The 14,666-nt window shown below is 40.8% G+C and overlaps 1 protein-coding gene across 1 annotated transcript in view; it reads right to left on the bottom strand.

The window, feature by feature from the left end:
- Positions 1-14,666, bottom strand: part of LOC140070237 (mucin-5B-like) — a 51,178-nt gene that overhangs the window by 34,278 nt on the left and 2,234 nt on the right. Inside the window, exons 2-10 of the mRNA XM_072116592.1 lie at positions 14,270-14,408; positions 13,909-14,019; positions 12,305-12,374; positions 11,837-11,974; positions 9,138-9,302; positions 6,259-6,353; positions 5,501-5,627; positions 3,320-3,575; positions 2,547-2,593 (exon numbers count right to left, since the gene is read on the bottom strand). Coding sequence (XP_071972693.1) covers positions 2,547-2,593; positions 3,320-3,575; positions 5,501-5,627; positions 6,259-6,353; positions 9,138-9,302; positions 11,837-11,974; positions 12,305-12,374; positions 13,909-13,983 — 973 coding nt within the window. The 5' untranslated portion in view covers positions 13,984-14,019; positions 14,270-14,408. The remainder of the gene's footprint in view (positions 1-2,546; positions 2,594-3,319; positions 3,576-5,500; positions 5,628-6,258; positions 6,354-9,137; positions 9,303-11,836; positions 11,975-12,304; positions 12,375-13,908; positions 14,020-14,269; positions 14,409-14,666) is intronic.

The following is a 14,666-nucleotide window of genomic DNA, read 5'->3' as shown; positions in this document are numbered from 1 at the left end:
AGGAAAGTAGATAACTTTCTCATCATTGTGAACCCAGGGGTTGTAACCCCACAGACCAAGAAAATGGAGTGGGGCTCTTTTACCCCAAATTCATGGAGCTGTAGGTCCAGCATACACGCTGTGGGGCATATTTAACATAAAGTTGCTTGCAGCAACGAGTGCACCAGCGCGGGGACAGTAATGCCCCGTGCCGGCCCACTCCCAGCCGGACGCGTCCTCCCCCCTCACGCCCCTTCATGCCCCTTAAAGCAGCCAGGTACTATGCTTGGATGTCTCAGACTGATGAGATGCCATAGAGATGAATATAGCTGCTCCATTAATTTGAGGGTTTAAAGGACCACCATTATCATGAACTGAAGGGTTCCCATTGCCGGGCTTGACACCAATCAGCAAGTTATCCCCTAGCCAGTTGTGACCCCAATACCTGTTTCATGGGGTTTCTGTGATTTAGAAAACTTACTGCAAAAAGGAAATATTCTGTTGTGTTGAAATAAGTTGCAATGGCCTGTCTTTTATATACATGTGGTAACTTATACACCAGGCATTGCCCAGACCTAATAAAAACCAGATCCTCTAGGGGGAATTTATCATATGCCGGGACACAATATGATGCAAGCCATATTTGCCCCTGTCATGTTTGTACACAGATCAAGAGGCTTAGGTCTCTTGATGTATCCATCTGGCAGCTGCAATGCCGAGAAAAACTATGCCAGGCCTGAGCTAGCATTGTTTTTGGAAAAACCTGGGGACATTCTGAATGTTAGCAGGTTTTATCAAGCATGCAGGCCCGGGGCAGGAACACCCCATACTGGCCCACTCTGTCGGCAGTCCTGTCCCCTTCATGTTCACACGGTGTGGAGGTGGCACAGTCACAAGACTAATAACAAGTTCTTTTAAGGCACAATAAATGTCCCCTTATGTATTTATGTAAACTGGGTCTAATACAGTGCAGTGCAAACTGATAAATCTCCCCCTAGGTATTTATGGAAACCTGGTTTAATACAGGCCATCTGACAAGATATGGAGGATGGTCTTTGATGTGGGAGTCATTGCTTTGCTCAATGAGTTGGCCAAATTCAGTAAGATGTAGAGAGCTTAAACTTGGTGATTGATTTAGACATCAGACAGAATTAAATGTATACAAATCTAAGGGGAAATTGACAGTGAATGCTATCTGACAAGATGAAGCCATGTATAGGAGAACACAGCATGTCTGGTACTTGTGTAGCTGATGTCTGTATCTCCCACATGTGTATAGCAGAACATGTCTGGTACTTGTGTAGCTGATGTCTATGTCACACATGGGTATAGCAGAACATGTCATGTACTTTTGTAGCTGATGTCTATGTCTCACACATGTGTATAGCAGAACATGTCATGTACTTATGTGGCTGATGTCTGTGTCTCGCACATGTGTATAGCCAAACATGTCAGGTACATGTGTTGCTGATATCTGTGTCTCACACATGTGTATAGCCGAACATGTCAGGTACTTGTGTAGCTCATGTCTATGTCTCACACATGTGTATAGTAGAATATGTCTGGTACTTGTATAGCTGATGTCTGTGTTTCACACATGTGTATAGCGGAACATGTCATGTACTTGTGTAGCTGATGTCTGTGTCTCTCACATTTGTATAGCTGAACATGTCTGGTACTTGTGTAGCTGATGTCTATGTCTGACATATGTGTATAGAAGAACACGTCTGGTACTTGTGTAGCTGATGTCTATGTCTAACACATGTGTATAGCAAAACATGTCAGGTACTTATGTGGCTGATGTCTGTGTCTCACACATTTGCATAGCCGAATATGTCAGGCACCTGTGTAGCTGATGTCTGGGTCTCACACATGTGTATAGCAGAACATCTCAGGCACTTGTGCAGCTGATGTCTGTGTCTCACATGTGTATAGCAGAAAATGTCTAGAACTTGTGTAGCTAATGTCTGTGTCTCTCAATTGTGTATAGCCGAACATGTCAGGTACTTGTGTAGCTGATGTCTGTGTCTCACATGTGTATAGCAGAACATGTCTGGTACTTGTGTAGCCAATGTCTGTGTCTCACACATGTGTATTAGGAGGGAGAGCATGTCAGTAGGTAAAGCACAGACACTAGCAATGCTTTACTATACATTAAACAAAGACATGAGCAAGGGAAGGAGAGGAGAGGGGTAACAGGGGTGACATAAATTTTTCTCTCCATCTGACCAGCCTCATTAAGTAATAAAGAAAAGATAATTTTAGAATGATTAATGTATGAATTGACTAGATAAAGGCTGGGGTGGAGTCCTTGTGAGCTTCTCCATCAGGTACTGGTGACAGAATTAGTTACAGAGACCTGATGACAGGTGTCCTTTAATCATGTACAGTATATTACAAATATTACTATTTTCAACTACACTATTCAATCCCTCTAAACCTGACCACAATGCAATTTCCCCAACTTTTTGTGGCACAATATAACATGTTTCAAAACATTCACTGCAGTATATTCACTGTAGCTGAACAGTGCTACAATTATTAATGACTTGGACCAGATGTTTTACCTTTTATGCCTTGGTCAGCACATTGTATTGTTCCTTTTGTGCAGGTGCTATTAATTAAAGAGAACATTTTCAATTACATTGAAAGGCCTTGAATAGTAATGAACAGTTGGTTCAACGTGTTCCTTTTTTATACCACTGTAATTTCTAGCGCTGTCACATGTATATTATATGTACAGTATATATACATATTTTGAATAAAACAGCAGTACAGAGTGACTGCATGTGGAATAACACTGCATGTGACAATTATGACTTAAAGGGGTTGTCGACTTTCTGCAAATAATTGATATGGCTTGTGTAAGGAAAAATTAAACAGTTGTCCAATATACTTTCTGTATCTATTGTTTACGGTTTTCTAAATCCCTGCTTGCTGTCCTGCTATAGAAAGCTTCTATGTTTACTACCAGTGGATAGAAATCAGTCCCTTGTCATGTCATGTCGCACAGGTGCGCGGCTCTTTAGTTTCACACAGATCTCATTAAGGACTTGTGCACCCACGTGTCCATCACATGACGATGGATAGATCTCCACTTTCTATCCACTGTACTGTACTGTACTTTGGATCCAAACAAGGTTAAATAAATATTAATGTTTACAGTTTTTGACACCTTTTGAGTCTTTATGCATTTTTTTTCAGTATAAAAAAAACTGTATAGCTACTAGGTTTCCAGCAGTATCAAATATCTTAGTGATTAATGTAATACATATCCCTGTTCCTAAAGAGTTTGATTTATATAAAGCTTTACGCAACAACTATAAACAGCTTACATTACCATATAAGTCGGCCCACATTCAAAGGTTCATTCGTTGGAACTGGAACCCCCTTATAGTAGCATGGACAATCTTCTCTTTTTACACAAACACCTCTGTCATTTAGATAAGTTCCATTTGGACAGACACATCCATCAACAGTATGGAACGTGAAGCTACATGAAAGGTCTGGTTCAAACAAAGATCGACAGGTGGGAATGCAGGTCGTCACTGTATAACTGTACACAAATGATGGAGGACAGTGATATAAGAAGATCCCTTTAGGGGGGAAGAAAAACATAGTTAGTTTTGTCAAAAATCCTCTGTCCCCTAAGGGGAACCTGTCACCAGGGACCTCATTTTCACTAATGACGCCCATTACATCTGCATTGCAAATATGTATTTCTCCCTTCTCTAAGCATTTGCATTACAATATAATTGTGTGTTATAACTTACCTTGCACCCTGACAGATTCCTCTGTGTAGTCCCAGGTGTAGGGCTTTGGTTTGGATGCATTTAAAAAAACTACATGTGATTTGTCTGTGCTGCTCACTCCTCAGCTCTCATCCCCCACGTTTGTGCTCCTGTACAGCTCCTTTCTCTCCCTCTTATGTAAATTCACCAGGCTGTGATCTTTGTGAAGGCGAAGGAGGGAGGAGCTGTACAGGAGCACAAAGGTGGGGGCTGAGACCAGAGCAGTCTGCAGCACTGACAAGTCACATGTTGTTTTTTGAAATGTATCCAAAACAAAGCTCAACCCATGGGACTATACAGAGCACTCTGTTAGGGTGCAAGATAAATTATAACACACAATTATATTGTAATGTGAATGCTTAGAGAACACAGAAAGACAGATTTGCCATGCAGTTGTAATGGGCTTCTGCAAGGGCTCCCTGTCTTTAGGGAAAAGGTCCCTGGTGACAAGTTCCCTTTAACTATGATATAAAAGTAAGGATGTTGAAGTATAAAACGGACAGTCTGGTAGTTACAGATGTGTAGTTAGATGCGTTGGCCCATTGTAAATATTGGGCCGACCCTTGCTGGGCAGGCTAATAAGTACATTTACCCGTAATGGGTTATTCTCATTACAGCAAATTAATGCCATTATTTTTATGATAAAAAAGTATACAATTTTCCAATTTTATTTTATGTATCAATTCATTATAGTTTTATAGCTCCCTGCTGGCTGTCATTCTATGGAAAGTGTCTAAGTTTATTACAAAAATCTGTCCACAGTCACACAGGTGCACGGCTCATCATAAAACACATCTCTGATTTCTACCTGTAATACAACAAGCCATACACCTGTGTGACCATGGTCAGATTTCTGTCCACTGGAAATAAACAATAAAGCTTTCCATAGAATGACAGCAAGCAGAGATCTAAAAATCCACGAGGAATTAATACAAAAGGTAAATTGGAAAATGGTATAACTTTTTATCATAAAAACAATAACAATAATTTGCTGAAATGGGAATACCCCTTTTCTCTATAGGATCAGCTGACCAACAGGGATTTAAAAATTCTAGCTTGTAGTGAAACCCAAAAAAAGAACTTAAATAACTATACATATGATAGGCCAAACGTGTCTCTTGGTTCGTTTCCTAATCACAATAACAAGGTCCTGTTTCCCTCTTTGTATAAGTGAAGGTAGCACATGTCTTTGTAGGGCTTATGGAGACGTCTGAGAGTGCTGGCTATCCTGTCTTCATCTTTGAATAAAGTAGCATCACATATTCAAATACAGGACACAGGACCAGGGTTGGCTCGAGGTTTCAGTAGACCCCTGGGTGGCAGAGTCTCAGAAGGCCCCTTTGCAGTGAACCAACATGGCGGCATTATTCAGAAACTAAAGCCTCTCCTGTTCCCTAAAATATTCCCTAGTTTATGATAACATACAGCCCCTTATGGTTAATTTATATAAAGTCCTCCTCACCCCCTATGTATTCCTTATGTACAACCTTAATTGGGCCCCCCCAATCAGCCCTGGGCCCCCAGCACTTGCCCAGGTATGCCCACTGCTGGTGCCGACCCTGCACAGAACCACTGTTCTTACAATCAATGAGGTTCCTACTTGTAGATCACCATTACTCTTTTATGCTATTTGTCCTTATGGTAAAAGCTTTACTTCTTTAACAAATGTTGTATATAATAATCTACTAATCCTTAGTTTTTATGTATTATAATTTTAAATTGGCACTTACTGCAGACATCTTCTCGCCATCCAGATAACCTGACCCCTGCAGCTGCACATGCCCATACATAGGAAGAAATGGCAGCACATAGACAGTCCTCGGCTCTCTTACAGGAGCAAGTGTCAAACATACAGTTCTAAAAGGGAACAAATATATTGGAGGAGATGTAGTAAGCTGTTGATGCCAGACTATTGGAGTAATTTGCACCTGAAATTACCATGCACCACATTTATTGAAGGTTTTAGACCATCTTTAGGCCGTTTTCAAGCTCCTCCAAAAAAGCGGCGTGTCCTTAGTTAAAGAGGGGGTTTTGTGGCCCGTGTACCATAAAATTCAATATTGAGGTTCAACCACTAATAGGAGGTACAAAGTGCGACTCTTCTCTAGCACCAGGTTATCTAGTACTACAACACATTCATACATCTCACTAGCGTGAGAAGATAGATAGCATCTTATCTACTATATTGCATTCAATACCAAAACATTTTATGGCTTTACAGACCTGTGCCTGAAAATTGTGTAAAAATTTTGATGCACTTTTTGGTGCTAACCTCAACAGTTATGAAGTAGAAAATTAGACTTTGCAGTATAAAAAACTTTTCAACTAAATGTTTTTTTCTTCACCTTCAAATCCAGCGGCCATACCTTTTTATATTTCCTTCATCAATACATTCCCTTTCATCAATACTACTGAATATTTTTATAAATGAATGCAGACAGATGTTTTTTCCTTATGTATTCATGATATTGAGGTTTGGAGACTGTACCTGATGATAATTGGTAGGATTCACTGAAGAATGGCATAAAGCGAATGGACCTTCAGGTTCAAGCAATGTATTACACCAATAGCTTGCATATTTCTCTGCAGAAGGAAAAAAAGTTATCAAACTTTGGTTTAAATAGCAGTGGGGCACATATACATACCTGTCCTGACGCGTTCCCCGAAAGTGCATTGTCCGACCGGAATGCACTCTGCCGTGATTCAATAAGATTGTGCGCCCGATATCCTGCATGTGTCGCTTCCCTGATCAGGTCCGACAGAGTTCATCTTCTTCTTCCTTGTGCATGTAAGTGCTTGATTTTGCGACTCAATTTGAAATTTAAATTCTGCAGTGAGTCTGAATCTGCCCCCCGATTTCAGTCACATGGAAGCCTGCACAGCTGCGCCACAATCCAATCGTGTGCGACACAATTCCCTGTTGAATACCAGTAACAGCCGTGCAAAACCCGAAAGCATTGGAAAATCCGACTAAAGTGTGGCCGCGGACCCTTAGTATATAAGCCCCAATATGATGTACATGTATGTCATAAAACTGTTAAGTATGTATGCAGAGAGCTTACAGGCTGAGCCCTCTTCCAACACGGTGGATGTTGGCTGCATTATGATGGCATCAATCGTGGGTATTAGCCATTTACCCGCTCTCAGCAAAGTGGATGCCGGCAGTGCATGGGCACTGCCATCATGGGTTAGATTGTTGTTCCCTGTAACACCCAATCTGTCATAGGGCAGGATTTATAATAGTGTGCCATAGTAGTATTGCAGAATAATGTATGCTAGGAACAGTTGACCACCTTGGGTTCCAGTACCCTGGGGGAGGGGGGGGGTTCAAAATCTAGTAAAAAAAATTAAAAACCTAAAAGATAACCCCCCCCCTTCCATTTATATAAAAATGAACAAATAAAATCATAAACATGTTAGGTATCATCTCATCCCAAAAAGTCTGTGCTATCAAAATTTAAAAAAAAAACTGTTATTCCCTGCAGCGAACCCCATAACAGAAATGAGTCTGAATTGCCATATTTTTAACAATTTGCAACACATATAAAATTTTTATAAATGGTGATCAAAAGGTAGAGCAGTCCACAAAATTGTAGCCATGAAAACATCACCTAATCCCACCTTTAACAGCTCCGTACACCGAAGTATGAAAAAGTTATTGGCCTCAGCATATGGCAAAATGAAGAATTTCTTTTTTTATACAAAAGACTTACTAGCCCTACTAAAACATCATAATAGCTACATAAATTTGTTATCTCCATGATCAAACTGTCCCAAAGAATAAAGAAGAGATGTCATTTGGAGCACACAATGAAAGCCGTAAAGACAAGGCCCAAAAAGAAAAGGTTGCAAATGTGTTGTTTTGTCAACACATTAGGAATTTTTTTCCAGCTTTTCAGTTCATTACATTGCATATTAAATACCAACACTAGCAAGTACAATTTGTGACAAAGTAAAAAAAAATGGAAATGAAAAAGGGCTGTTTCCTTAAAGGGGTTATCCGGGTTTAATTTTTTTTTTATGGCCGGGCTGGGGAGGGATAGTTAAACATAATAAACATGGACTTACCTCCTCCGGCGCCGCCGATGTCCCGCGCCGCGGTCACTTCGTTCCGTGCCCCTGTAAACAAACAGGGGCACGGAAGCCGCGCACAGGGAGCTTCCGGTCCGCGTTGTGGACGGCTCCTCCCATCCGTCCCTATCTCTAAGCGTTGTAAGCGCTGGGAGATGGTGCGCATGGGAGCATCCGGCCGGCCGGAAGCTCCCTGTGCGCCGGTGTAATGAAACCGGCGCACGGAGAAGACGGGCAGCGGCGCGGGACATCGGCAGCACCGGAGGAGGTAAGTACATGTTTATTATGTTTAAATAGCCCTCCCCAGCCCGGCCGTAAAAAAAAAATGAAACCCGGATAACCCCTTTAAGATTAATATTCCCTGCCACCGGCTACTAGGAGGCTCCAGCATCATAGTGGATGCGGAATGAATCTCCGCCAGGGCAGGTCTAACTTGGCAGAGATTTTAGCTGTGGTACCTTTCAGCTGTCATGGCGTTTATAGTAAATACTGCAGGTCGGTTCGTTCACAACCCCCCGCTGACGCTGCCCACCCAGAATACTGGCAGAGATGGGGCTTTTTACATACTTTCTCCAACAGAAAAGGCATTGGAAATCTTTCCCAATGTGTTACTAACGCAGGGGACTTTACAGCCTGATTTACAAAATAGCAACATATACTTGTAAAGTATAACAGAATATTGTTCAAAACTCACTGCCTGACACAATATTAAAAATAATTTCAAACAACTGTTAGGTCCTTTTTCTAAATGATCTATAAAAGTAAAGGAACACTGTGGGGCACATTTACTAAGGGCCGTGCGCCAGTTTTCTGTTGGACTTTTGTGGTGGGGCTGCACTAGTCTTTATGCGACACAAATTTTGGCACTGAAATTGGCATTCTGGTGCTCAAATAGATTTGTCATGCAAAGTCCGACAGAATTGTGTTGCACGCCTAATGTTAAAGGTTCACCAAAAAAAAGTGCACTCTGTCGGGGCAGTGCAGGGAGCACCAGATTCATGAATCTGACGCACCCTACAGTATACACGGGCAAACTGCATAAAGTGCAGACTGCACTAGTCTTAGTAAATGTGCCCCTTTATGTCTTTCTGATGATTAATGCTCATTGCACCTCACTGAACCAATGCAATGCAGAGTGAGGTGATACATGGCAGAATTATTTCATGGGGACAAGTTATTAATAAAACAGATATGTCAGGAGAAGTGACAGGTCCTCTTCTAGAAGATAAAATAAACGTTTTGTACTTTGTTTTTTATTTTTCAAATTATTATATTTCAAATAAAATAAAGATATACCTTTTTCCATTCCATAAATGCAGGGATGTTCATGGACCGGTGTGATGGGTTTGCATTTAAAGTTCGTCCTCCATGTGTTAGCAAAATCCACAGCGTTGCTCTCTAAAACTCCGCTGCTCGTCCGGAAGTCATCTTTCTGGATGCTGTTGAAGTTTCCACACAGACCTTTATAAACACAGATCGAGATAAATAATCTACAACACCACCAAAATCTCAGGGGTTGTCTCAACTATATATGTGACAACTATATAAAGCTACAAATAAGTTTAAAACCAAATCTAAAACTAAAACTCGTCTTAAAATTCAAGTATGTAATTAGCACAGAGAAAATATGTAATACAGTAGAAGAGGAGCCCTCGCAACTAACATGTGCAATCAATGCGATATGGTAACAATCTACGATATGGTAACTTGTGCTGTTTCTTATGCATTATATGTTGTGGGATATAATACTGGATAACATGTACTGTGATGCACACTCTTTTTAACTTGCTCTTTACCGTTGACTATGCTATAAATGTTTAATGGATGAACTAGTAAAGATTTGTATTTGATCTACATATTTAAACAAATAAATTTTCTTTGCTAAAATTTTCAGCTATCTACATTTGTACAGCTGGGGGTCAAAAGTCTGTACGATTGCCCATACCGCCTGTCAGGTTTCAGGAACAATGGATCCTCTGGACCACCACCGGAGATGGTACCAGCCGACACCTGGGACCGGAGTCTAAGTGGCACCTGGTTTTCTCCAGAGCCCGCCGCAAAGCGGGATGGACTTGCTGCGGCAGGGTGCCACCAGGTCGTTCAACAGTTGTGACTAGCCCGTAGTGGCAGCCAAGGGTGGAAGTACCTTAGCGGAAGACAGTCTCGTAGTCAAGTCCAGGCACAGGATCAGGGAAGGTGGCAGAGATGCAAGGTCAAGTCCAATCTGGGGTCAGCAAAGGGAGGTCCAGGCAGATGGGAATGGGAACACAGGCACACAGGAACGCAGGACACGGGAACTCAGGAGCAGGAACACACGGGAGCAGAAACGCAGGATACACACAGGAAAGCAGGATACACACAGGAACGCAGGATACACAAAGAAATGCAGGAACACACAGGAACGCAGGAATATCGCAGGGGAGCTTTCACAATGGTGTAGGCATACAAAAATGTGGCAGGGGATACTTGAAGGGGCTGAAGTTATAAGGTGGTGGTGTTCAGCCAGCGCACCAATTAGCGGTGAGCTGGCCCTTTAAAATTTTCAACAACCAGTTCGCGTGCACCCTAGGAGCTGGGGACGCGCACACAAGGCAGTCTGAGGGAAGGCCTGCACAGGGACGGGTAATTCCGATGCTGCAGGGAGAGCGGGGGCACACAAAGGAACACGGGAGCGTCCGCGATCCCTGTCTCGGAGCACCTGTGACACCACCCAGCTATATATTTTTGGAACCTGTCACCACATTTTTCACAAATTCCTTTTTCACGTTCCTATAGAGCCCTAGTAACTATCTGACACCCTTATGTTAGCTAAAATAGTTTCCTTTAGATCCCAAAAAATTGGAATTATAATCTTGCCTGGTATTTATGCATCTTTGGAGCGAGTTGAGGGGCGTGGCCTTATGTCATATGATCAGGGTGACATCATTCAAAATAATTAACTTGAAGTCGGGAAAGAATGGCGAGTAAGACTGTTTATAGAAATCATGTTATAGAGCCAGAGGAACATAGGAGATTGTACATTGTGTCCTATCTAAAGGCAGTGTGTAAAAGAGCTGGACTTGTGTGTATACATAGAGGGGAATTTATTAACGCACTTACCACAGAAAATGGTAATATCAATTTACTGAAGCACTGCAATAAAAGGCCATTGTAGAAAAAAAACCACATTTCATAGATTTTTTTTTTACCTGTTGACTTTAAAGGACCTCTACAACCAGAATTACGGATTGTAAACCAAGCACAATGATATACTGGTGTGTGGCCCCTGTGGTTGAATCCTCTCTTCTTAAAGCTTCCTATGCCCTTGTTTTTAAGAATTAAAGGCTTTGAGTACTATGCAATTATGCCAGAGAAGCTCCAGGCTCCATTAAAACATGGATAATTTGCATAGTTTTAAAATTCTTTTTTTGTAAAAACCGGAGAATAAGAAGTTTAAAGATCCTCTGGGGACACACCAGTGTGTCAGTGTGCTTGGTTTACAAACCTTGATCATGGTGGTAGATGTCCTTTAACCTTGAAGTCTACACTTCAGTTTAATTTCAGTTGTTTAATTTCAAATTCAATATGGTGGCATGCAGAGCCCAAATTATGAAGATTGTGTTAAATTGTCCAAATATTTCTTAACCTCACTGTATCCGTCTGCAGTGCTACAAACTTCTTGTAACTTTCTCTTAATTAGCAATACATTCAATTTTGGGGCTCATTTACTACGGGCTGCCGGACTTTGCATGTTCTTTTCTGTGCAAACTGCTTGCACAGGTATTTAAGAGGTGCCTGCGCCACATATGTGTCACATGCGACCCTTTTGGGTCGCAGCTACACAATTCTACATGTGACACAAATTTCTGCACTGAGGGGGCATTCCGGTGCTCAGTCGGATTGTGCGCCAGATTTAACATGCAAAGTTTTCACAGAGGTTTGCCGTGCCAGCATCAGGATTTTGGACGCCCTCTGCATGCTAAGGGTCACATTTTCCTGTGAGTGCTGATAATTACCACACATTTTCTCCTTGTAAGACGGGTCTAGAACAACATACAATTGCATGGTTGGCATAAGTTGCACCTGTAAATAGAGGCCTTTGTTGGTTTGCATAATGAAGTAGAATGAGGAAGGCCAAAAAATGTGGACACCAGCTGCAATACAAAACAAATAAAAACATATGATTGAGATTAGAGGTTCAAGTTGCCCTCCCATGATCAAAGAAAGTCATAACAGAACAATGCCAAATTATTGAAGATTGCAAGGTTAATGAGTTTGGCAAAATCCTGATTGAAGAGCAGATCCTGTCAGAGGGGGCACACACCAGTATGCCAGTGTGCTTGCTTTACAGTCCTTCAATACACCCACCAGTAATAATACTATCATATATCATGCCCTCACATTATAGTATGCAAACATCAATTTACCTAATTTACGTAATTTGTATGAACATTTATTAATTCAAACATTTTTAAAATAAATACCTGTAGCCATTCTTTGCTTGTTAAAATTTACATGGGGAAAGTCAATGTTGTCATATGTTATCTGAAATTCCTAAGAAGACAAGAATAAATTGTTGTCTGTATATAATCTCTTTGGGACTATTCTTTTAAATTTTGCCTATAAAAGTAGTATTGTTTTCTGCTGTATTTATGTTTGGGTTAAGGGATGGGAGTTCAACTTTGGGCATATTTTTATTCCCAAGAACAAGAAGTGCCCCTTCAAAGGAATTCACCATCCACTGCACAGGGGACCTGATTATGAAAAACTGGATTGTATCGGAATTCCTCTACCTTAAATGTCAGTTTCCTTGTATACAAGGCATGCAACAAACATGGGGGCTGAGAGTACCGGAATTCAAGTCAGACCAGAGGACACTTAAAGGGAACCTGTCACCAGGGACCTCATTTTCACTATAGACAAGTTGTACAAGCCCATCACACCTGCATTACAAATATGCCTTTGTAATTTTCTGTTATGACTCATAGGTATTGATAAGCGGACCCTCAATGTTCGGATCCATGCTGAATATCATGGGTTCGGTCCACCCAAATCCGGACGTCAGTCAGAAGTTCAGCTTTGGGTTGGGGTGCAACTCATCCCTGTACCATTTAACACCTGTGCAGCAAAAATATCTCCATTTACAGTGAATCTAAGACAATTAGGAGATATTATTTGAATGATTTACCGTGACTTAGTTCAGTGAAAAACATGTGCAGCTGTTAACTCTTTAAATGACCCCAGCAAAGCCTGGCGTACACCCCCATTTTCCCAAGGGGAGCCAAAACAACAAGAGCTGCCTAATTATTGTGGCACATCTCTCTCATGATCAAAATAATCAATATACTGGCCCCACTGGGTTTATTTTTTAAGAAAAGTAATGTGGTGGTGATAAATATTTTTACATTACAATAATCAATATTTATAATTATTCTAACGTTCACGGGCATGTTTTAGAGCCATGTGCTGGCAGTTCCTATTTATTTGCGTCTTTGTGGCCAATGCAGTATTTTTCTATTGTAACCGGCGAGTATCATAGTATCATAATGGTTGGAAAAAGACACTGGTCCATCAAGTCCAACCTTAAGATTAAAAAGAAACTACCACGAGGATGAAGGATTGTAAACCAAGAACACTTACCTGCAGGTGTATGTCCCCTCAGGCAGGATCAACTCTTCTTTTAGCTTCTTATACTCTTCTTGTTACAAAAAAAGGCTTTAAAAAGTTTCAAAAGAGCCTGAGGGGCTTCAGGCTCTATTGACAGCTGGACAATGGAGGCTGGAGCCCCTGAGGCTTATTTGCATAATTTTGAAACCCATTTTTTGTAAAATCAAGGTTATAAGAAGTTAAAAGAAAAGCAGTTTCTGCCAGAGGGGGCACACGCCAGTGTGCATGTGTGTTTGGTTTACAATCCATCATCCTGGTGGTAGACTTCCTTTAAACAAATGTTTTTCTCCCATAACCAGGCAATGTTCCCCCTCGTTTGACATATGGACCACAAACGAAGGTTCATGTTCTCTTGTTTGCGACACATTAATGCATGATGCCTTGCAAATAAAAAAAATATCTATATTCTTTTTTTTCTTACATAGAATCCATCATCCAGGTACAAGAAGACATTTGTTAAACATGTGCCACTATCACTGTATGCACATTTCTTCATCTCAATGTTCACTGAGAATGTGCTATTCGCACAGGGCTGAAAGAAAAAGAGCAATGATTTTCGGATATATACACCATATTTATACATTGAAGGGCTTCTACAATCTCTTGGCAGTACTAGCGTGTTGGTGTAATAAGCTACAAATAGCATAACATTCTGGATTTGTTTGTATCTCGCAATAGTTACAAAATGATTATATGTGTATAGTAAGTTATGCACTTTCATTATCATGCATCTCCCTTATAACCCTTTTCTGTATATTTCATGACCCACATGTGAATGTTACCTTTGTTAATACATATACACATTTTCCATGAAATGTATACTGAGTATTATCAAATGTAGTGATATGTGATCCACCTTCTACAGCGCATGTACTTGGGCAAGGGACATCCCGACAGTTCCAGTGACCTCCAGAGCATAAACTGCAAAACAATAATATTATGTGAATGTTAGTCATTCGCAAAATATAATAGATCTTGTTGAGTGGTATATGCATTTCTTTCTGGGATTAAAGGGGTATTTTCATTTCAGCAAATTACTGTTATTTTTTTTGTATATTAGACACTTTTCTAATATACTTCCTGTATCTATTCCTCACGACTTTCTAGATATCTGCTTGCTGTTATTCTATAGGAAGCTTCCATGTTTACTTCCAATGGATAGAAATCTGACCATAGTCA

This window comes from Engystomops pustulosus, chromosome 7 (assembly GCF_040894005.1).
Source record: "Engystomops pustulosus chromosome 7, aEngPut4.maternal, whole genome shotgun sequence".
Taxonomy (NCBI): domain Eukaryota; kingdom Metazoa; phylum Chordata; class Amphibia; order Anura; family Leptodactylidae; genus Engystomops; species Engystomops pustulosus.
Note: the sequence above shows the minus strand (reverse complement) of the source record. Positions and strands in the feature narration are given on the sequence as shown.